This window comes from Anomaloglossus baeobatrachus, chromosome 3 (assembly GCF_048569485.1).
Source record: "Anomaloglossus baeobatrachus isolate aAnoBae1 chromosome 3, aAnoBae1.hap1, whole genome shotgun sequence".
In the NCBI taxonomy this organism is placed as follows: domain Eukaryota; kingdom Metazoa; phylum Chordata; class Amphibia; order Anura; family Aromobatidae; genus Anomaloglossus; species Anomaloglossus baeobatrachus.
The window spans coordinates 647,406,956-647,429,811 of NC_134355.1; the positions used below are offsets into that span (position 1 = coordinate 647,406,956).

The window sequence follows — 22,856 nt, forward strand, 5'->3', positions numbered from 1 at the left end:
TTTCATTCAGCTTTTTCCCCTCTTGCCTGTCAGAAAAACACCAGCGGGAAACTGATAAAAAATGATCCCATATTTTTGGGATCGTTCACATTCATCCAGCGCATCAGTTGTTGCTCTGGACGCGCATCAGAAAATGCTGAAATGTTGTGTTTTTTCGACCCTTCTCACCAGTTTTGAGGTAAAAATTGGTGAAATTTGTGGAAAGGTAGTTTTGACATCAGCTGTCATCAGTTCGGGCACAAGAAAACCGATCTGGATGTCTCGGATACATGAAACCCCGGCTGAACTTTTGATTTTCCACTACATGGCCAATGTTATGTTTTCGTTTGGAACTCAATTTTCGTTATTAGTTGATATAAGATTATAGAGACACAGTAAATGTCATACAACCATTGACTCGAGCCCTGATGTTAAAAGTACCAATATTACAGCTAAGTAATAAAATGATGACACATGAGGCCTACTAATGAACGTGCTCATCCCAAGAGTCGGAAGAGACTCTACATCCGGTGATGGACAGATACTGCTTGTGATATTGACATTCTCCTTACTCCTGGCCAAATGTCACTTCCCATACATAACATTTATTAATCAATGACTGTAGGTTGCAATTACTTTTTATAGACGATGGCAGATGTTATTTATATAGCTGACGCTCTCCACACACTTTCTGAAACAGAAGGTCATGGAAATAGAAATCTAAAAATGCAGTGGTGATATTCCTCTGCTTCAGGTTTTCTAGACCTTATAGAGCTGACGTAGGTTCACAAGACCATTCCAAATTATAAGAAAACTAGCATACTTGTGTAACTGATGGCAAGTAGTATAGGATAATTGATGCCAACGACGGTAGCGTCTGATTTCCTCTAACCATAAGGTGAACATCAACCAAACTGACCGATTTCGGCAGGTCTCAACTTCACCAAGGTAAAAATGAATATGGCATGTTGGATTTTAACATCCTCAAATGTTTGTTCTCATGGTACATCGGCCACCATTAGCCTAGGTTCACATTTCCGTTGTTTATGATCAGTCATAATCCGCCGCTCTGCTAAACAACGCAATCCATTTATCGGATTCCGTTATTTCCCATAGACTTGTATGAGCGGTGGATTGTGACTGATGCCCTTGCGTTGCATCCGCCGCTCGACTGATCAGTCTTGGAACGACTGACCGTCGGGCGGCAGGAACGCAGCATGTAACGTTTTTTGAGCAGCGGAATCCTTTTGATTTCACTGCGCATGCTCTCTCTCGGCGGCCGAACGAGCAGCTGATCGCCCGGCAGCCGCCTTCTGTGAGAGATCGGGTGATCTCCCGGCAGCCAGCATAGAGCGATCAGCTCACCTGATCGTTCACAATAGCCGGCCGCCGGGAGATCATCTGATCGCTCTCAAAAGACGGCGGCCTGGAAATCAGCTGATCACTCTCAAAAGCCGGCGGCCGGCTATTGTGAACGATCAGCTGATCGCTCTCGTTAGCCGGCCACTGGGAGATCATCTGATCGCTCTCAATAGCCGGCGACCGGCTATTGTGAACAATCACTCGTTTTACAACGGAATCCGCTTTCTTGTGACAATGAATTCCAATTCTTGTCACCCGTTGTTCAACGCATGTGACTGATGCAAAACAACGGAAATGTGAACCTAGCCTTATATGTCCCTGATAGCTGCTCATTCACCTCCATATAAAAAATAGTCTATGAAGTCGAATAAGTATGGGACAAAGACCAGTTTCATACATCCATCTGTGACAGTTGTACGGATCATGATGTCCACACTGATTGACATCATGTGCTTAGGAGGCTGTTGAGTTTGGAGCAGGAGACCCATGGCCGATCTGGACGTTGTAGTCCATGAAATTCAACATCATAATGGGGGGTTGTCAGCGTTTTCTTGGTGGGCCTTCATTTTTGTGGGGAAAAAAGTCCCATTTCTAGATTCATTGTCCTATTGGCACCCACTTGAATCCAGTATCTAATAGAATCATAGAATGGTAGAGTTGGAAGAGACCACCTCAAGGACCATCGGATCCAAACCCCCGCGAGTGCAGGTTTTCCTAAATCATCCCAGCTAAATGTTTATTCTGCTTGAAGATTTCCATTGATGGAGAGCTCACAATATGGCCCACCTTTCAACTTCTCAGTGATTTTTGCTACTCCTAAAAAGATCCCCAAGTTATTAGTACCACCAAACACATTGGATGGTTGTTGGCTGAATGCTGGTTCAGCCGATCATTCTACCAGCAACCACCTTGGCTGGCTTTCCAATAGAGCTCCTGTATTCCCTATGAGAAAGCTGTCAGGAGACATGTCTTGTGGTGGCTTATCTACAAACACAGAATAAAATCGAACATGCCAGATCCATAACTCCCCGGCAGTCAATAGTCCAGAGCCCCCATATACATAACACTATTTGTCAAAACCATCAATATTGGCGGGTTCAGTCGACATATGTCTAGTGTATAAGGAGGGACTTTAGCCAGGAGGGGCTACAAAGAGTTTTTCTCCCTCTACAGGACCAGTATGCTTATGCATTATCGCTATTTGATTTCATTTGGGAGTGTGTAATACCTCATTTCCCCTGTGGCGGCGCTGTCAAGAAAATTATTATTATTTTTTTTTTTTACTTGTTTGCAAAACTCACTGCAGCTGATTGTTAGGGTAACAGCAGGGGGTATATCCTAGGGCCTAGGCGGTGTTGAACTAGGGCGGCAGGGGTCCACAGTAACATTTACTACAGGGGCCCACTGATCTACTACATACAAATATTACATTCACAATGCTTCTATATAATATTCTGTGTAGTTTGTAAATTGATGATGAGATGTTTCCTTTGTCTGTAAATAGTGAAACAAGTGTATTGTGCCAACTAACTACTGATTATGTCGGGGGGTAAGTGACATACTACTACAAAGGGGCCCACCAGTGGATTCTCCTGTTCTCCAGTGGGCCAGTCCCAGCCTGATCCTAGGAATCTTTCATTACATTGCGCAACAATGATTTTGGTACTGAGAGAAAAAAATGTGATTTATACTAAGTTGAATGTGCTGATTCCAAATATGAACTCCAAATTTGGCTGGCACTTCTAGGTTTTAAGTTATGCATGCAAAGCCTATATTCACTCATTATAATAATAATGCATTAAATTATATTGTAAATATTCATGCCTGGACCTGTCCGGACTTGCTCAAACAGGTCTATTTGCTGATGTCAGCACTAAGTATATAAGGCAAGCTAGACAGAGTTTGATAAAAGCCGGGGCCACATAGGGATCTACTCCGATCCTCGCATGACACTGGGCTCACGCTGGCAGCACAGCAGGAGCCTAGTGTCATGCGAATGTCACTGCGACTGAGGTCCCATCATGCGAGCGGACCTCAGCTGCGGGGGGCGGGCCGGCACTGAGGAGGGGAGGGAGGGCTTTATCTCCCTCTCTCCTCCGTTGCTGGCTATTGCCATTCTCGCACTGCACTCGTGTTCCACCGGTGTACTACGAGTGCAGTGTGATTTTTCTCTCGCCCCATAGACTTGCATGGGTGCGAGAGAAACAAGACTCGCATTACAATCGCAGCATGCTGCGATTGTTTTCTCGGTCCGATTAGGGCTGAGAAAATAATCGCTCATGGGTGCTGACACACAGGCTAACATTGGTCCGAGTGGAATGCGATAAAACATCACATTCCACTCACTCCGATTTTCATGCGGTGTGTCTTAGGCCAAAGAGTTTTGAATCTGTTATAGTTATAGCAGCTAACTGTCTGATAAGGCCTAAGCCACACAGTATGAAAATCGGTGCGAGTGGAGTGCAATAAAAAATTGCATTCCACTCGGACCAATATTAGCCTATGTGCCAGCACACATGAGCGATTATTTTCTCAGCCCTAATCGGACCGAGAAAACAATCTCAGCATGCTGTGACTGTAATGCGATCCTGTTTCTCTCGCACCCATTCAAGTGTATGGGGCGAGAGAAAGATCGCACTGCACTCATGGTACACCGGTGTACTGCGAGTGCGGGGCGAGAATGGCAATAGTTGGCTAGAGAGGAGAGAGGGAGATAAATCCCTCCCGCCCCTCCTCAGAGCCGGCCCACCCCCCCCCCCCGCAGCTGAGGTCCGCTCGCACAATCGGACCTCAGTCACAGGGACACTTGCATGACACTCGGCTCTGCTGTACTGCCAGCGTGAGCCGAGTGTCATGCGAGGGGATCGCAGTTATCCCCGTGTGGCCCCAGCCTAATAAGTAGTCATGTTTTCTACAATCTATGTTGTTGGTTCCATCAAGCTAAGCAAATCACAGAACAGGTTCCTTTCAATAAGTACAGGAGACGGAAAATACACGACAATTTAAAAATATCAGCAATTCCTCCCTAATTTGACTCTTTTCTTTGATTCTATATGGTTTCATATTCGTTAAAAATGAGAACCATAAAAATAAATCTTCTCCTGATGTCTCAGGAGCTCAGCCATGACTTGCAGCGATGTGGCTGTAAGATAATTGGAATTGGCTGCAGCAGGATCCTCCCCCCTCTGCACCTTGGCTGAGGCTTCAGACACCAGATAAAGATGGGACTGATAAGCTGGAATTTAAACCTTGTGTTCTCTTTGGGTTATTTCAGGTTCCTGCAGAAAATCCTGTAAACTAACAAACAGTGAGCGCTACTGAATTCTTGTGACTCATTTCTAGGTGTAGTTTTCCTTTAAGAGCCGCACATCAATGTCCCTTATATCCCTATTTTCCGTGTTCTTGAATTCCATTCATCTACAAGTGCACTAGTTTATGCTTTGCCGTACAGATTTGCATTCAGCGCACAGCACGTTCCAATGTCTTTGTGACTGGCTGATTTTCACAATGTAGTGGAATAGACAGCCTCCCCATCCAAAGGTTATCTGTGTCTATTACAAAATAAGCCTTAGAGATTGCCATATGCTCCCGAGGGTTATGGAAGTGCATTCTGAATAGAGAGAAGATTCTCCTTTTCAAGAAATGCGTCCTTGTTATAATGGTTCTGCCTGTGAAATTAGATTAATTTGCATCTTGTTGTAGCTATTATTGTTCAATTGGATACTAAGGGGATTGTGCGGAATAATAAACGGGAGCAGAAAATATATTATACAAGAAAACTTACTGCAGAAGTTTCAGGCGGATGTTTGTTTATTTGGAATTGAGCCTGTTCATTAATTGGATTGACTGTAACCTTCTGATCTGGCTATATGTGGCCCACAAAGGCAGCCGAGACCCCCCCTGGTCATTATATCTAGGCTGAGGGTGCAAGGAGTTACTTGGTCTTAATGGATCTTTCTTCAAATCTATTACTGTATCTATCTATCTATCTATCCCGCTATCTATCTATCTATCCATCTATCCCTCTATCTATCTATCTATCTATCTATCTATCTATCTATCTATCTATCTATCTATCTATCTATCCCTCTATCTATCCCTCTATCTATCTATCTATCTATCTCTCTATCTATCCCTCTATCTATCCCTCTATCTATCTATCTATCTATCTATCTATCCCTCTATCTATCTATCTATCTATCCCTCTATCTATCTATCTATCTATCTATCTATCTATCCCTCTATCTATCTATCTATCTATCTATCTATCTATCTATCCCTCTATCTATCCCTCTATCTATCCCTCTATCTATCTATTGATCTATCTATCTATCTATCTATCCCTCTATCTATCCCTCTATCCCTCTATCTATCTATCTATCTATCTATCTATCTATCTATCTATCCCTCTATCTATCCCTCTATCCATCTATCCCTCTATCTATCTATCTATCTATCTATCTATCTATCCCTCTATCTATCCATCTATCTATCTATCTATCTATCTATCCCTCTATCATTTATCCATTCATCTATCTGTTTATCCATTTAACATTTATCCATTTATCTATCCATCTGTCTAAATATCTATTTATCTACCTCTCTATCTTTGTCCATGTGTCTGTCAGGTTAATCCTACTATCTGATTTATTCTATCCATCTATCTTTCCCGTCTATTCATCTGTCTGTTGATCTACCCTTCTATCCATCTATTCTTCTGTCAATCCATCCATCCATCTTTCCATTTGTCTATCTATCTATCTATCTATCTATCCCTCTATCTATCTATCATCTATCTATCATCTATCTATCCCTCTATCCCTCTATCTATCTATCTATCTATCCCTCTATCCATCTATCTATCTATCTATCCCTCTATCCATCTATCTATCTATCTATCCATCTGACTATCTCTTCATCTATCTCTCCGTCTATCCTTCTATCTGTCAATCTATCTGTCTATCCATCTATCTGTCTATATATCCTTCTATCCATCTGTCTATCTATCCATGTATCTATCTATCTATCTATCTATCTATCTATCTATCTGTCCTATCCATCCATCCATCTATCTGTCTTTCTATCTGTCCTTCTATCCATGCATCCATCCATCCTATCCATCCATGCGTCTATCTACCCATCTATATGTCTATCTATCCATGTATCTATCTATCCCTCTATCTATCCATGTATCTATCTATCTATCTATCTATCCCTCTATCTATCTATCTATCTATCTATCTATCTATCTATCTATCTATCTATCTATCTATCTATCCCTCTATCTATCCATGTATCTATCTATCTATCTATCTATCTATCTATCTATCTATCTATCTATCTATCTATCTATCTATCTATCTATCTATCCATGTATCTATCTATCTATCTATCTATCTATCCCTCTATCTATCTATCCATCTATCTATCTATCTATCTATCCCTCTATCTATCTATCCCTCTATCTATCTATCTATCTATCTATCTATCTATCTATCTATCTATCTATCTATCTATCTATCTATCCATCTATCTATCCCTCTATCTATCTATCCCTCTATCTATCTCTCTATCTATCTATCTATCTATCTATCTATCCCTCTATCTATCTATCTATCTATCTATCTATCCATCTATCTATCTATCTATCTATCCCTCTATCTATCCCTCTATCTATCTATCTATCTATCTATCTATCTATCTATCTATCTATCTATCTATATATCTATCTATCTATCCCTCTATCTATCTATCCCTCTATCTATCCCTCTATCTATCTATCTATCTATCTATCCCTCTATCTATCTATCTATCTATCTATCCCTCTATCTATCTATCTATCTATCTATCTATCCATCCATCCATCTGTCTATCCATCCGTCCATATAAATATTCATCCATTGTATTGAGTCCTGCTCTCTGTATTCTGGTGCCCTGTGTAGCTATTCTTACAATGACCATACACTAGCTAATTCGTGGTTAAATTTTAGTTTGGCAGACCGCTATCACTCCATATTCTCCCATTAGGCTGCTTTCACACATCCGGTTTTTCCTGTGTGGCACAATCCGGCACTTTGCAGGAAAAACGCAACCGTTTTTTTTTGCTGCCGGTTGCGTTTTTCCTGTATAGACTTTAATTAGTGCCGCATTGTGCCGCATGGCCTTGCGTTCCGTCCGGTTTTTGGCGCATGCGGCAGATTTAGCGGCGGCCGGATGGAACGTTGCCTGGCACGTTTTTTTGTGCGGCAAAAAAACCCCACATCGCGCCGCTTTTTTCAATGCATCCCTATGGATGCCGGATGCGGCGCGATGCGGCAAAAACCGCATCCGGCCGCCGCATACGGTTTTTGCCACTGCGCATGCTCAGTAGCCTGCCGCAAGCGGCAAAAACCGGACGGGCCGCATGTAAAAAACTTATGCAAAGGATGCGGTGTTTTCACCGCATCCGTTGCATAGGTTTCACAGCCGGATTGAGCCGCACTGCTCAAACCGGATGTGTGAAAGTAGCCTTTTGCTTCACATCAGTAGTGAGGGAGAGTAAAGCAACTGCCAAACACCTTTGGCAGTGGCTTATCTCCTCTGAAAACAAACAGAACCGACATTGAAATTCCAGCCGCCCAATCTTTCACTACTATGTGAAGAGAGAGTTGGGGGTCCCCTTACACATCGGGGGGTCAGTCGGCCCAGCTAACACTGGCGGGTTTGACCAACTTTCATCTATTTCGTATGAATGTATTTACAAAGGACAGTAGAAGAAACTACAAAGCACACTGCGGATATGGTTTCCTCATGGGTAGATATTCTTTAGAAACAGAAGTTCGTGGCGGCAGTCCTTGTGGCTCTCTAGTATGATGGTCTCCACCAGGTTTTAAACCTGGACCTGCTAAATGGAGGAAAGTACAGATAGTGAGCCACAGGCTGCACTGTTTCTATGAGAGGATTTTCTCTGCCTAAAAACCTCAATAATATTTTCCTCCATAATTTACTGGTATATACTGATATATCCCTCTATGTCAGTACATTATGGGTAGAAACAAAAATGACTGTATATATATCACAATTTCTTATCAATCTATCTCACATCTTTCTATCCTCTGAACATATATATATATATATACAAGTACAATTTTGTCTCTTCAGTGGAAAAATTGGGTTCATCTTATTACAAAGGGAATCTTATGCTCTGAAGAGCATAGAAATATATTTCCTTACCTATATTATATATGTGCCACTTAGTGAAAAATCCTCAAAATTGAAAAAAAAAGCCTTGGTTGTCAAACAAGAGTCCACCTTTGACCATCACAATGTCTATATCTTTCCGCCTTCCCTCAGGATCACAGCCCGCACAATCCAGTTGTTATCTTTTTGTGGTTTTTCATTGAACATTTTGTTAACGCTGAATGTATTTGTACTTGTAATATGAATGACACACGATCCCGTCCTCTTTGAATACATGTTAGTAAACCTGCTGCGCGGCTCCTACATCCCGAGACCATTCAATTCCAACTCCTTTGTACCGTAACGGATTCTTTGTTGCAGGACGAAAAGAGGAGAGGAGCTGCTATCTCAGATAAAGTTTGACACTGAACATGTTCTGTGGAATCTTCTTTTGCAGCATTCCGCTGAATTGTTGGCCGTTGTCCGTCTTCCCTTCATTCATCCAAGCTATCTGCTCAATGTTGTTGACAATGAGGAGCTGATAAAGTCATCAGAGGCTTGTCGGGATTTAGTCAATGAGGCGAAAAGATATCACATGCTTCCTCACGCCCGGCAAGAGATGCAAACTCCGCGCACAAGGCCAAGACTATCAGCAGGTAATGGAAATGGTGGTGGGAAGGAATATTCTTCACTGTTGGGTTGGGTGTACATCGGAGCTACTTTGGAGTAAAGGGAGTTGTATCATATGGACAATTCAGGAGAAGACAACTCAAAGAGATGGCAGAGAGTTTTAGGTCTTCATCAGGATTCTTGATCTTGAAATATGAGGACTTTTTGTATTTTAAACTGATCTAGTAAGAGACTAAAGAAGGAATTAAAGAAAGAATTGGCATAGACTTATGCCTATACTAGATGTAGTACCCGGTGTTGCCCCGGGATAGTAACTGTCACTCTGTCTCTCTCCCAATCTGTCTGTCTCCCTCTCTCTTTGTCTGTCTGTCTCTCTCTGTCTGCCTCTCTCTCTTTGTCTGTCTGTCTGTCTCTTTCCCTGTTTGTCTCTTTCCCTGTCTGTCTGTCAATTTCCCTGTCTGTCTATCACTTTCCCTATCTGTCTCTCTATCTCTTTCCCTGTCTGTCTCTTTCCCTGTCTTTCCCTGTCAGTCTCTTTGTCTTTGTTTTTGTCTGTCTCTGTCAGTCTCTTTCCCTGTCTGTCTCTTTCCCTAGCTCTCTTTCCCTGTCTGTCTCTTTCCCTGTCTTTGCCTGTCTGTCGCTTTCTGTCTGTCTTTTTGTTTGTCTCTTTGTCTTTCTCTGTCTGCGTCTGTCAGTGTCTGTCTCTGTTTGTCTCTTTCCCTGTCTCTTTTCCTGTCTGTCTCTTTCCCTGTCTGTCTCTTTCCCTTTCTATCACTTTCCCTGTTTGAATCTTTGTCTGTCTCTTTGTGTGTCTCTGTCTGTATTTGTCAGTATCTGTCCCTGTCTCTCTTTTCGTCTGTCTCTTTGTCTGTCTCTTTGTCTGTCTCTGTCTGTCAGTCTCTGTCTGTCTCTTTCCCTGTCTGTCTCTCTCTGTCTTTTCCTGTCTGTCTCTTTTCCTGTCTGTCTCTTTGTCTGTCTATCTGTGTCTGTCTGTCAGTCTCTGTCTGTCTCTTTTCCTCTCTGTCTCTTTCCCTGTCTATCTCTTTGTCTGTCTCTTTGTCTGTCTGTGTCTGTCAATCTCTGTCTCTTTCCCTGTCTGTCTCTTTCCCTGTCTGTCTCTTTCCCTGTCTGTCTCTCTGTCTTTGCATGTCAGTCTCTTTCTCTCTGTCTCTTTCTCTGGCTGCGCATTGTGACAGGCCAACATTCTTCTGAAGTTCTGGCTGCAATGTGGCTCCCACCTCAATTGACTTTAATGTAAGCAGCTTTTTTTGGCTAATAACTGTAATGCGTGGGGTTAAATTTTCCTCTCAAAAGATAGTCTATGAGACTATGACGTTTTCTGAGTCAAATGGGGTGTCTGTGCAAAATTTCGTGGTTGTAAATGCGACGGTGCGGATTCCTTTAGCGACATACACACACACACACACACACACACAGCTTTATATAATAGATTATTTTATAGGTGATGATGTCAGGTGTTGAATGGCTTTGTGACTATATAAGGTCAAAATTGTACCCTTGTTGGGTAGAGGGAGATTTTTTTTATCGTATCTACTTTGTTATTCATTTTTTAATTATTTATGTTTCAGTAATTCTGTCGTCTTAATCTCAGATTTACTTTAAACCGTGTCCCTTAAAAAAATTATCCGAATGGATGGTGCCTTTATGACGTTTATTTTCCATATTGATGGGCCGGTATTCAACAGTCATATATTAATATTATATATTAATCCTAGATCATATTTTAGTTACCATATATATAATGCAAGTATTAACCTCAGTATTGCTTAGAATGGTATAATTAGCCTTAATGTATTGCCTAATATTCATACGTTTTAGAAAATTACCGTACCCTCGAAAAACGAATATATCGTGTGTGTGTGTGTGTGTGTGTATATATATATATATATATATGTATATATATATATATATATATATATATATATATATATATATATATATATATATACACCGGTAATCTAAATTGAACAAATAATAATGGCAGCACTTTATAAATCTCACATGCAGAAAAAAGAATAAAAAAAGAAAAGACACTACTTTTAGTAATATTAAATTACACAAATATTCTTCTTCAAGGTTTCTCACTTGGCCAGCAGCTAGATCTTCTGTGTGTCTTTGGTACCAACACAAATATCTTAGCCTCATGATCCATACAGATTGGTTTCTTCCTTTCCACACACTGTACAGCTGCTTTCTTGTAATTTTTCCTTGGGCAGTTTGCTCCATTGTCGTTAGTTCATCTAATGGCCATTTTACATACATATATATATATATATATATATATATATATATATATATATATATATAAAACTTCCATATCTGTGCTTACTAACTGAATCACAAAACTGGACAGGTCACTGCTGCTAACACAAGCAGCACACTTTTCTCCTGCTGCTGCTATTGTCCCCATAGCTTGGTTAGTAATACAATAATCACCTCGTACCTATTTTATGACAATGTCCCTTTCATATGCAGTCTTTTCTTCAATACCATAATCATAGAAATGGACAGGTCACTTTCCCCTAAAATTCAGCATCATCTTATACTGATGTCATCATTCATTCCTATATCTTGGTTAGCTGCACTGTATTTAGTCCATTCCTGTGTCATGACATTGTCCCTTCTACATGAAATTTTCCTCACATACATAATTCAAATGAATGGACAAGTAACTTTCTCTTCAAGATCAACACACTATTCACCTTCTGCTTAATACACATTTCTTGGTAAGTCATCCATGCCTATGTAATTTTCTCCCCTATGAAACACTGTGTGCACTAGCATAATCACATCAGTGGACAGGTCATTGCACCCCACAAGATCAGTACACTCTTCTCCTTCTACTTAATACACATTTCTTGGGAAGTCATCCATGCTTTATGTCTTATCATTTTCTCCTCTATGAAGCTCTGTCTGTAATAGCATAATCACCTCATTGGGCATGTCACTGACTCCAACAAGATCAACACACTCTCCTCCTTCTGCTTAATACAAAGTTCTTAGTAAATTATACAGTGGACATTTCATGTTTATGTCTTATCGTTTTCTGTTATATGAAGCCCTGTCTGATCTAGCATAATCACATCAGTGGGCAGGTCATTGCCTCCCACAAGATCAACACACTCTTCTCCTTCTGTGTAATGCACATTTTTTGGTAAATCATGCATGCTTATGTCTTATCATTTTATGTTATATGAAGCTTTGTGTGCTCTAACATAATCACATCAGTGGGCAGGTCATTGCCTTCCACAAGATCAGCACACTCTTCTCCTTCTGCTTAATACACATTTTTTAGTAAGTTATACAGGGTTCATTCCATGTTTATGTCTGATAATTTTCTGTTATATGAAGCCCCGTGTGCACTAGTTTAACCACATCAGTTGGCAGGTCACTGCCTCCCACAAGATCAACACACTCTTCTCCTTCTGTTTAATACACATTTCTTGGTAAATCATCCATGCTTATGTCTTATCATTTTCTATCATATGAAGCCCTATGTGCACTAGCATAACCACATCAGTGGGCAGGTCACTGCCTCCCACAAGATCAACACACTGTTTACCTTCTGCTTAATACACATTTCTTAGTAAGACATAAGCATGGAATGACCATTGTATAACTTGCTAAGAAATATGTGTTAAGCAGAATGAGAAGAGTGTGATGATCTTGTGGGAGGCAATGACCTGTCCACTGATGTGATTATGCTAGAGCAGACAGGGCTTCATATAACAAAAAATGATAAGACATGTATGTTCTCCCCGTGCTTGCGTGGGTTTCCTCCGGGTACTCCGGTTTCCTCCCACACTCCAAAAACATACAGATAGGGAATTTAGATTGTGAGCCCCAATGGGGACAATGTTCCTGATGTATGTAAAGCGCTGCGGAATATGTTAGCGCTATATAAAAATAAAGATTTATTTATTTTATTTATTTATAAGCATGGAATCACCACTGTATAACTTATCATTTTCTGTTATATGGAGCTTTGTGTGCACTAGCATCATCACATCAGTGGACAGGTCATTGCCTCCCACAAGATCAACACACTCTTCTCCTTCTGCTTAATACACATTTCTTAGTAAGACATAAGCATGGAATGACCACTATATAACTTACTAAGAAATATGTATTAAGCAGAAGGAGAAGAGCATGATGGTCTTGTGGGAGGCAATGACCTGTCCACTGATGTGATCATGCTAGAGCAGACAGGGCTTCATATAACAGAAAATGATAAGACATAAGCATGCAATGACCACTGTATAACTTATTATTTTCTGTTATATGAAGCTTTGTGTGCACTAGCATAATCACATCAGTGGATAGGTCACTGCCTCCCACAAGATCAACACACTCTTCTCCTTCTGCTTAATACACATTTCTTAGTAAATCATCCATGCTTATGTCTTATCATTTTCTGTCATATGAAGCTCTGTCTTCTCTAGCATAATCACATCAGTGGACAGGTCATTGCCTCCCACAAGGTCATCACACTCCTCTCCCGCTGCTGCTATTATTTAAAGGCTACAACTGGTGTTTAGAGCTGTAGGACTATAAAATACTGATCTGTTTGTGCTGCAGATTGATGTGTTCTTCTCCTTTTTTCCAGGTGTGGCTGAAGTGATTGTCTTAGTTGGTGGTCGGCAAATGATAGGAATGAATCAGAGGACACTGACGGCTGTCACTTGTTTAAATCCACAAATCAATAAATGGTATCCATTGGCGAGCCTACCTTTCTATGATCGGGAATTTTTCAGTGTTGTGAGCGCGGGGGACAATATCTATCTGTCAGGTAAGACGTTTATTTGCATAAGAATATTCTGGATGATGCTGATGAAAGGCAAATCGTGGACCCAACAGTATCCTAATATTCTATTTTTTACTTTTATAATTCTCAGAAATAGCTCTTTCATATACTTTAGTGATCTTATCTTCTGGATAATATCACAAAAGCAGCTAAACAACTCTGTAAAGGCCCCCATACACATAAGATAAAAGTCGCCAAGATCAACCGTCTGGCTAATGTGTATGGGGGCCTCTGACTCTTCCCCGAAAGATCATTTAAAGAGGACCAATCACCAGGATTTTCCTATATAAACTAAAGCCAGTGCTATACTGGCGCTATCATGTTGATTCTATACATACATTTAGTTGTGAGATCGGATGTATAGTTTCTGAAATACAGGCAAGTAAAGTTTGTGAAATATACTGTTATTTGATTGATAGGTGCTGGTGCTGCAGAATATTTAATAGGTGGGTTGGGTTTTGCTAGTTATTCCCACCCCTGTCTGCCTGCCTGTCCTTCCTCCCCCTGTCCCCCCCCCCCCATCCTCCCCTGTAATAACAGAGACAGGGGAAGGAAGGACACGCAGGCAGACATGGGGCAGGAATGACTAGCAACCCACCTACTACATATTCTGCAGCACCAGCACCTATCAATAAAATAACCGTGAATTTCACAAACTTTACTTGCCTGTATTTCAGAAACTATACATCCGATCTCACAACTAAAGGCCGCTTTACACGCTACAAGATATCTTACGATGTGTCGGCAGGGTCACGTCGTAAGTGACGCACATCCGGCATCGTAAGGTATGTTGCAGCGTGTGACAGCAACATACAATTGCGATTGAACGAAAAACCGCACGCACGTCATTCATTCCTGACTAATTAAACGTCAGATTGTTCATCGTACCCAGGGTAGCGCACATTGCAGTGTGTGACACCCCGGGAACAATGAAAAGATCTTACCTACGTCCTGCGGCTCCCGGCCAGCAATGCGGAAGGAGGTGGGTGGGATGTTTACGTCCCGCTCATCTCCGCCCCTCCGCTTCTATTGGCTGTCTGCCGCGTGACGTCGCTGTGACGCCAAACGTCCCTCCCACTCCAGGAAGTGGACGTTCGCCGCCCACATCGAGGTTGTATGGTAGGTAAGTATGTGTGACGGGGGTTAATCGTATGTGCGGCACGTTCAACAAATTGAACGTGCTGCACATACAATGGGGGGCGGTTACGATCGTGTCGCAGGCGGAGGAGGGGACGCTGCGCTCACCCACTGCTCGGGTCCAGCTGCTGCTGCTGCTCGGTGGTGGCTCGAGCGGTGGGCCGGATCCCGGGGACTCGAGCGGCATTCCTCGCCCGTGAGTGAAAAGGGGGAAGGTTTGGGTTTAGGGATATTGTCCGTGACGCCACCCACGGTTGTGGTGAGGTTGTGACACCACCGCTGCTCTGGACGGGGATCCCAGGAGCGGTGACAGGGAGCAGCCTGGATGTTGTTTTCTCCCCTCCGTGGGTAGGGGGGTTGGTTGTCCCGGGGCCCGGTGAGGGGTAGGGATGCAGGGCAGGCGGGCTACGGGGCCTGGTGAGGTGCAGGGTCGCGGGGCAGCGCTGTGCCGCACGGCACGGTGGTACTCACTCAGCCAATGACGAATGCAAAGTCTCCGGTAAAACAAACGGCTGGATGGACGGGTCCCACAGACGGCTGCGGTGTTTCTCCTCCCGGCAGGTTGATGGTGACTGCCTTTCCCTGCACCTTTGTTTTGTGTACGGTTCCAATGGGTTCCCACCGGTAACCCGCTCCCCAGCTTGGATGGTTGCTGAAGGAGCCCCTTTTGCCCGCAGGCTCTGGCCCTGGGAATTGTAGCCTTGGCGGTGACTGTGTTTCCCTCTATGGTTTGAGCTGTTGCCTTCAATCGGGTCTTGACTGCTGGGAAACCCCAGAGGTTCCCTTCGCTAACGGATTTGACCAGTTTTACGGCGACTCCTAGCCTGGTCGGGGTCCGTAAGCCCTGCCAGATGGTGCTGGCTTCTCTTCTCTCACCGGTTCGGTACCGCCGGGCTTCCGCCCGTCCACGGTCCTTACGGCTCACTCCAATCGACCTCTCCTGCAGACGGTCACCACCGTCTGCCAACCTTGCTGTACCATCCGGGCCACACACCCGGATGCTGTCAGACTCTTCTACCCCTTCACTTCAAAACCGATCTGATCTCACTCCTTTTCCCGCCTCCAGGACTGTGAACTCCTCGGTGGGCGGGACCAACTGCCTGGCTCCACCCCCTGGTGTGGACATCAGCCCCTGGAGGAAGGCAACAAGGATTTTGTGTTTGGCTTCGGTGTGCCTAACCGGGGTGTGGGGTGTGTTGGTGTAGTACCTGTGACGACCTGGCTTGTCCAGGGCGCCACAATCGCATACGATATCGTATGCGAAATTGCAACGTGTAAAGCAGGCTTTAAGGTATGTATAGAATCAGCCTGATAGTGCCAGTATAGCACTGGCTTTAGTTTATAAAGAAAAATCCTGGTGATTGGTACGCTTTAAGTATCTAGAACTCCCTACACACAGTGTAGGATCTAATATTTATCGGTAAGCTAAAAACAAAAGGCAAAACAATTCAGGAATAATCCTGATATTTAAATAATAAAAAGTCTGCAAATTTTGTGTAGTGAAAGCTTACTTGACTAAAGGGTTAAATGATTCTCCCATCTGGGCTGGCCATTGCTTCAAATGCGAATGTGTAGCAGATCAGTTGATCAACCATTATCTAGGGAAGCAGTTAAAGTGCACCAGTCACCAGGATTTTCCTATATAACCTAAAGCCAGTGCTATACTGGCACTATCATGCTGATTCTATACATACCTTTAGTTGTCAGCTTAAATGTATAGGTTTGGAAACACAAGCAAGTAAAGTTTGTAAAATCAGCAGCTTGTTGAGTGACAGCATCTGAGGATCAGCTAATAGCTGGGGTGGGTATTCATAGTTATCCCCTCCCCCTGTTACTTATGCTAATTTTATTATACAATTGTTTTAGTTTGTGACTAACAGGACCTGTGCTGATGTCATACCCATATGACCAGAAGGTGCGGGGCTTCACCCAACATAGCTGATACCAGAAAACAGCATTTTTCTGTTGGCTGAGGCCCCTCCCCTTCTGGTCACATGGATATGATATTAGCACAGGTCCTTCTAGTCACAAACTAAAACGATTGTATAATATAATTAGCATAAATAACAGGGGGAAGGGATAACTATAAATACCCACCCCAGGTATTTTCTGATCCTCAGCTGCTGATTTGACAAACTTTATTATCTTGTGTTTCAAAACCTATACATCTGAGCTGACCACTACAAGTATGTATAGAATCAGCCTGATAGTGCCTGTATAGCACTGGCTTTTGGTTATATAGGAAAATCCTGCTGATTTGTGTGCTTTAACACTAGAAGTCCCAGAGAGGGGTCATTTAACATTTCTACCTTTGGAACCCAGAGACGGGTCGAATGACCTGAAGGATTTTAGCTAACATCCTATAATCACCGTCTTTTGTTCTGTAATTAAGGCCATTACCGTCGCACCACAGGAGGTTGTTGTTTTCCATTGAGTTTAGCCATTTAGTTTCTAGTTAGTTAGGTCAGTTTGGACTAAGGGTTACTTTGCACACTACGACATCGCAAGCTGATGCTTGCGATGCCGAGCGCGATAGTCCCTGCCCCCGTCGCAGATGCGATATCATGGTGATAGCTGCTGTAGCGAACATTATCGCTACGGCAGCTTCACATGCACTTACCTGCCCTGCGACGTCGCTCTGGCCGGCGACCCGCCTCCTTATTAAGGGGGCGGGTCGTGCGGCGTCACAGCGATGTCACACGGCAGGCGGCCAATAGAAGCAAAGCGGCGGAGATGAGCGGGACGTAACATCCCACCCACCTCCTTCCTTCCGCATTGCCGGTGGAGGCAGGTAGGAGATGTTCCTCGCTCCTGTGGCTTCACACACAGCGATGTGTGCTGCTGCAGGAACGAGGAACAACATCGTAACATCGGTCCTTCCCAATTCATGGAAATGACCGACTCTACTCCGATGATGCGATTACGACACTTTTGCGCTCGTTAGTCGTATCATAAAGGATTTACACACTACGATATCGACAGCGATGCCGGATGTGCGTCACTTTGGATTTGACCCCACCGACTTCGCACCTGCTATGTCGTAGTGTGCAAAGTACCCCTAAGGGTCATTTGACCAACTTTCGTGACTTCAGGGGGGGAGCTCGAAATTTCTGGGACTTCTAGTGTTAAAGGCTAGACATTATTCCTACACTGGCCACTTCAGAACAAATGTGGTATTACATGGCTCTAATTCAAATGAATAGTGTTGAGTCCTCCAGGGATGTGCTGTACAGCTTTCCTCTATAGCTAATAGAGGTGTATATTGAATAGAGACCCCCCCACCCTCCCTCTTTGATGCCCATGTGCATTAATAAGGCACATGAGCTTTGGGAACGGAATACTTCACCCAGAATGAGACATTACATTTTATCTCAATTTCTTGCAACCTCCCAAGGAGCTCCATCAGTACAGTCATTAATATGTTATGTATTCCATATCATTGATGTTATGGGTATTGCGATCGCTACCACATAGGGGGTCCTCACATGAAAGTTTTATGTTTATGTGCTCGATAAAAGTCTTATTATGTTATTGCATTTCATCAGAGTGTCTGCGCTCGTGTGAGACGAGCCCTTGATGAAGAAGCTTTTTAAGTCTTTATTTTCTCATGTCGGCCGGTAGGGACCACAGTGCCGATAGTATTAAACTGATCCTAGTGTTAAATCTGTATAGAAGCGGAGGATAAAGTCATTACATTGCATTATTTATCCTTCTGTACACATTCCCCTGCCTATTGGTCAACCAACTGGTGTATAGACCAGCCAAGGAAGAAATACACTTTGAGGAGGATAAGCCTAAGACTTGCTTGGGACTCGTGTGGTTTTTTTTTTATATTTTTTGTGTATATTTGTCTCCAGGCTAATTAAATTCTATTCCTCACGCTTCTTAATGAGGGTCTACCCACACCAATGCTATGTATTAGAGGCAGCTCAGACAGCGAGGAAGCATTTGTAAAATAAGAAATGCTAATCAGCTCCGCAGGATCCAACGCTAGCTCGAGGAAGCTTTAGGCAGGCTTATTCTCAGCGGCATCAAGTCGGAGGCATCCATGACTTGCTCCAGGCTGCCTGCACTCGGGGATCTCACTTCACTTTCCGAATAAGTACATTTTCCTAAGTACTCTATTCTTAAGGTTACTTCTGATTAACCATTCCCTATCCACTGGATGCAAAAGATGTGATCAAACAAAGTTGTCCTGTCCTATGTTTTATGAATGACCTACCAGTTCATTGGATGTGCATAAAGATCTAAAGTGGCTCCTATGGGCCATGAGTTACCAATAATTAACGCTCTTTCTCCCAAACCGCTATACACATGCACTTGTGATCTGCACATCTCTTACAGCAACTTATGCCCCCCGAGAGAAAAGGATTGAGCATGATAAAATTCAAATGCCTAATTACCCTCTTGTTTATCTGCCATTGGGGGGAGTTGGGAGGCCCCCCATACAAATTACACAACAGGCCTATTCTACCAAAATCGTCAGGTTTGGCAACAAGGAACAGTAGATGCAACTCATCAAGTGTTTCCAAGTCATTTTAGAGTTATCACTCCCTTAGATAACTCAATAAAATTCAGATCCCTAATTACCCTCTTGCTTACCTGCCATTGGAGAGAGTTGGGAGGACCCCATATACATTAGAGAATTGGTTTGTTCTGCCAAAATCGTCAGGTTTGGTAACAATGAACAGTAGATGCAACACTCCCTTAGATCACTGAATAAAATTCAGATGCCCAATTACCCTCTTGCTTATCTGTCATTGGGGGGAGTTGGGAGGCCCCCGTACAAATTATACCACAGGCCTGTTCTGCCAAAATCGTCAGATTTAGTAACAATGAACGGCAGATGCAACTCACCAAGTTTAGAGTTATCACTCCCTTAGATAACTCAATAAAATTCAGATGCCTAATTACCCTCTTGCTTATCTGCCATTGGGAGGAGTTGGGAGGCCCCCATACAAATTACACCACAGGCAGGGCCGTATTTGGCATTCATGCTGCCCTAGGCACTTTAAGTTGTATCGCCCCCTACTAGTAAGGCTGCTTTCACACTTGCGTTGTTTTACATCCGTCACAATCAGTTGTGTGACTTATGCAACGGATGCGTTGCAGATAGTGGCACAACTGATGTGACTGATGCTGCAAAGCAACGATCTATTGTTTTTTTTTTTACTGTTTTACCAGCGGCTGGCTATTGTGAACGATCAGCTGATCACCCGGTGGCCGGCCGCTGGGCGATCACCTGATTGTTCACAGTAGCCGAGCGATCAGATGGTCGTTCTCAAAAGCCAGCTGATCGCTCTCAAAATCCAGCAGCTGGGCGATCAGCTGATTGTTCAGCCGCCGAGAGAGAGAAAGAAACATTGATTTCAGTTATTAAACACAAGAGCTGAGCATGCGCAGTAGAAAAAAAAAAAGGATTCCGACGCTCAAAAAACGCTACATGCTGCGCTCCTACGTTCATACATAACTACATCACAAGAACAACTATCAGTAAATGAGTACATCACCAGAACCATAGTCAGTACATGCCTACATCAGCAGAACAATCATCAGTACAGAAATACAGCCCCAGAACCACTGTCAGTACATGACTGCATCACCAGAACAACTGTCAGTACAGAAATACAGCCTGAGAACAACCGTCAATACATGACATATCACCAACGTTATACAGGATCACTTTCAATGTCAGGTTAGCCCCCATCATATAAACTTGTATACTTTAACAATGGTAAGGAGATGATTGAAATTGTCGTTACCAACTATCATCAAACTAGGTACCACAGTACTGATTAGTTGCTAGTAGCCGCACTAGTAAACATTTAAAGAGTAACTTAAAGGTTTGGTCCGAAGGCAAAGTAATTTTCATTCTAAATCCCTATCTATTTAGTGCCAAAATATCATTTTTTTTATAATATACTTGCATTAATAATTTCCTATCCTGTCCCTTGAAGATGCTTCATTTCAGGGAGGGGCAGAGGCTGTGGCAGTGACTGCAGCCTCCGCCCCATGACAACGCTTCTTTCGAGTATCCCAGCATGCACCATGTTTTAGGATTCTCAAAAGAAGGGTCATCAAAAAGGTCCATTAATTCTTAGACTGGTGCAGTAATGTGTCCTGAGACCCCCATAGGTGAAGTGCACGGCTCAGGAAACAGGACTCTGATTTTCTACTGAATCCACGCTGCTCTGTCTGCTCTCCTGCACTTTCCTAATAGGTCTTTGGAGCAATTGTGGGGGACTCGGGACCAGGTTCCCCTCAGATCTGCTCAAAATGAATTACCCTAAAACATATAAAATAATTTCTAAAACATTAAGTCGCTCTTTAAGGTGCGTTTACACTGCTGCGGATTATTGGTCTACCTCAACAAACTGTCAATCACCTGATGCAGGAGCAAAATATCTGTCACCCACAAAATGCCGATCAACCTGCACAAATATTCATAATAGGGAACGTCGCACATAGAAAAATCATACCGGATATACAGCTCATACAGAAATCATACCAGGTGTATACAGCCCATACAGAAATCACACCAGGTGTATACAGCCCATACAGAAATCACACCAGGTGTATACAGCCCATACAGAAATCACACCAGGTGTATACAGCCCATACAGAAATCACACCAGGTGTATATGTCGCGGGCGGAGGAGGGGACGCTGCGCTCTCCCACTGCTCGGGTCCGGCCGCGGCTGCTGCGGCTGCTCGGTGGTGGCTCGAGCGGTGGGCCGGATCCCAGGGACTCGAGCGGCGCTCCTCGCCCGTGAATGAAAAGGGGATTTGATTGTGGGGATTTGGTTATTGCCCGTGACGCCACCCACGGTTGTGGTGAGATTGGTGACACTACCGCTGCTCTGGACAGGGATCCCGGGAGCGATGACAGGGAGCAGCTTGGATGTTGGTTCTCCCGTCCGTGGATAGGGGGTTGGTTGTCCCGGGGCCCGGTGATGGGGTAGGGATGGATGGCAGGCAGGTTACGGGGCCTGGTGAGGTGCAGGGTCGTGGGGGCAGCGCTGTGCCGCACGGCACGGTGGTACTCACGCCAATGATGAGGACACAGTTCTCGGTAAAACACACGGCTGGTTGGCGGGTCCCATAGACGGCTGCGGTGTTGTTTCTCCCGGCAGGTTGATGGTGACTGCCATTCCCTGCACCTATGTAGTGTAACGGTTCCAATGGGTTCCCACCGGTAACCCGCTCCCCGGCTTGGATGTGGGCCGGAGGAGCCCCTTTTGCCCGCAGGCTCTGGCCCTGGGAACGGTAGCCTTGGCGGTGGCTGTGTTTCCCTCTCACGGTTGGACTGTTGCCTTCTGTCGGGACTTGGCTGCTGGGAAACCCAGGAGGTTCCCTTCGCTAACGAATTTGGCAAATTCACAGCGACTCCTAGCCTTGCCGGGGTCCGTAAGCCCCTGCCGGATGGTGCTGGCTTCTCTTTGCGTACCGGTCCGGTACCGCCGGGCCACCGCCCGTCCACGGTCTTTACGGTAAACTCCGATAGGCCACTCCTGCAGACGGTCACCACCGTCTGCCAACATTGCTGATCCGTCCGGGCCACACACCCGGACCAACTTCTCGCTGCTTAACTGCCACTTTACTCCTCTCTCTTCCACTTTCCACTCTCAAACTCCATCTGCCCTACTTTTCCCGCCTCCAGGACTTTGTAATCCTCGGTGGGCGGGGCCAACCGCCTGGCTCAACCCCCTGGTGTGGACATCAGCCCCTGGAGGAAGGCAACAAGGGTTTTGTCTGACTTAGGTGT

General features: G+C 43.9%; 1 protein-coding gene across 2 annotated transcripts in view; it reads left to right on the plus strand.

Annotated features, from left to right (window-relative positions):
- Positions 1-22,856, plus strand: part of KLHL29 (kelch like family member 29) — a 1,297,105-nt gene that overhangs the window by 1,125,478 nt on the left and 148,771 nt on the right. For both annotated transcript variants that reach the window (XM_075341153.1, XM_075341152.1), the window contains 2 exons: positions 8,957-9,155; positions 13,757-13,939. In XM_075341153.1, coding sequence (XP_075197268.1) covers positions 8,957-9,155; positions 13,757-13,939 — 382 coding nt within the window. The remainder of the gene's footprint in view (positions 1-8,956; positions 9,156-13,756; positions 13,940-22,856) is intronic.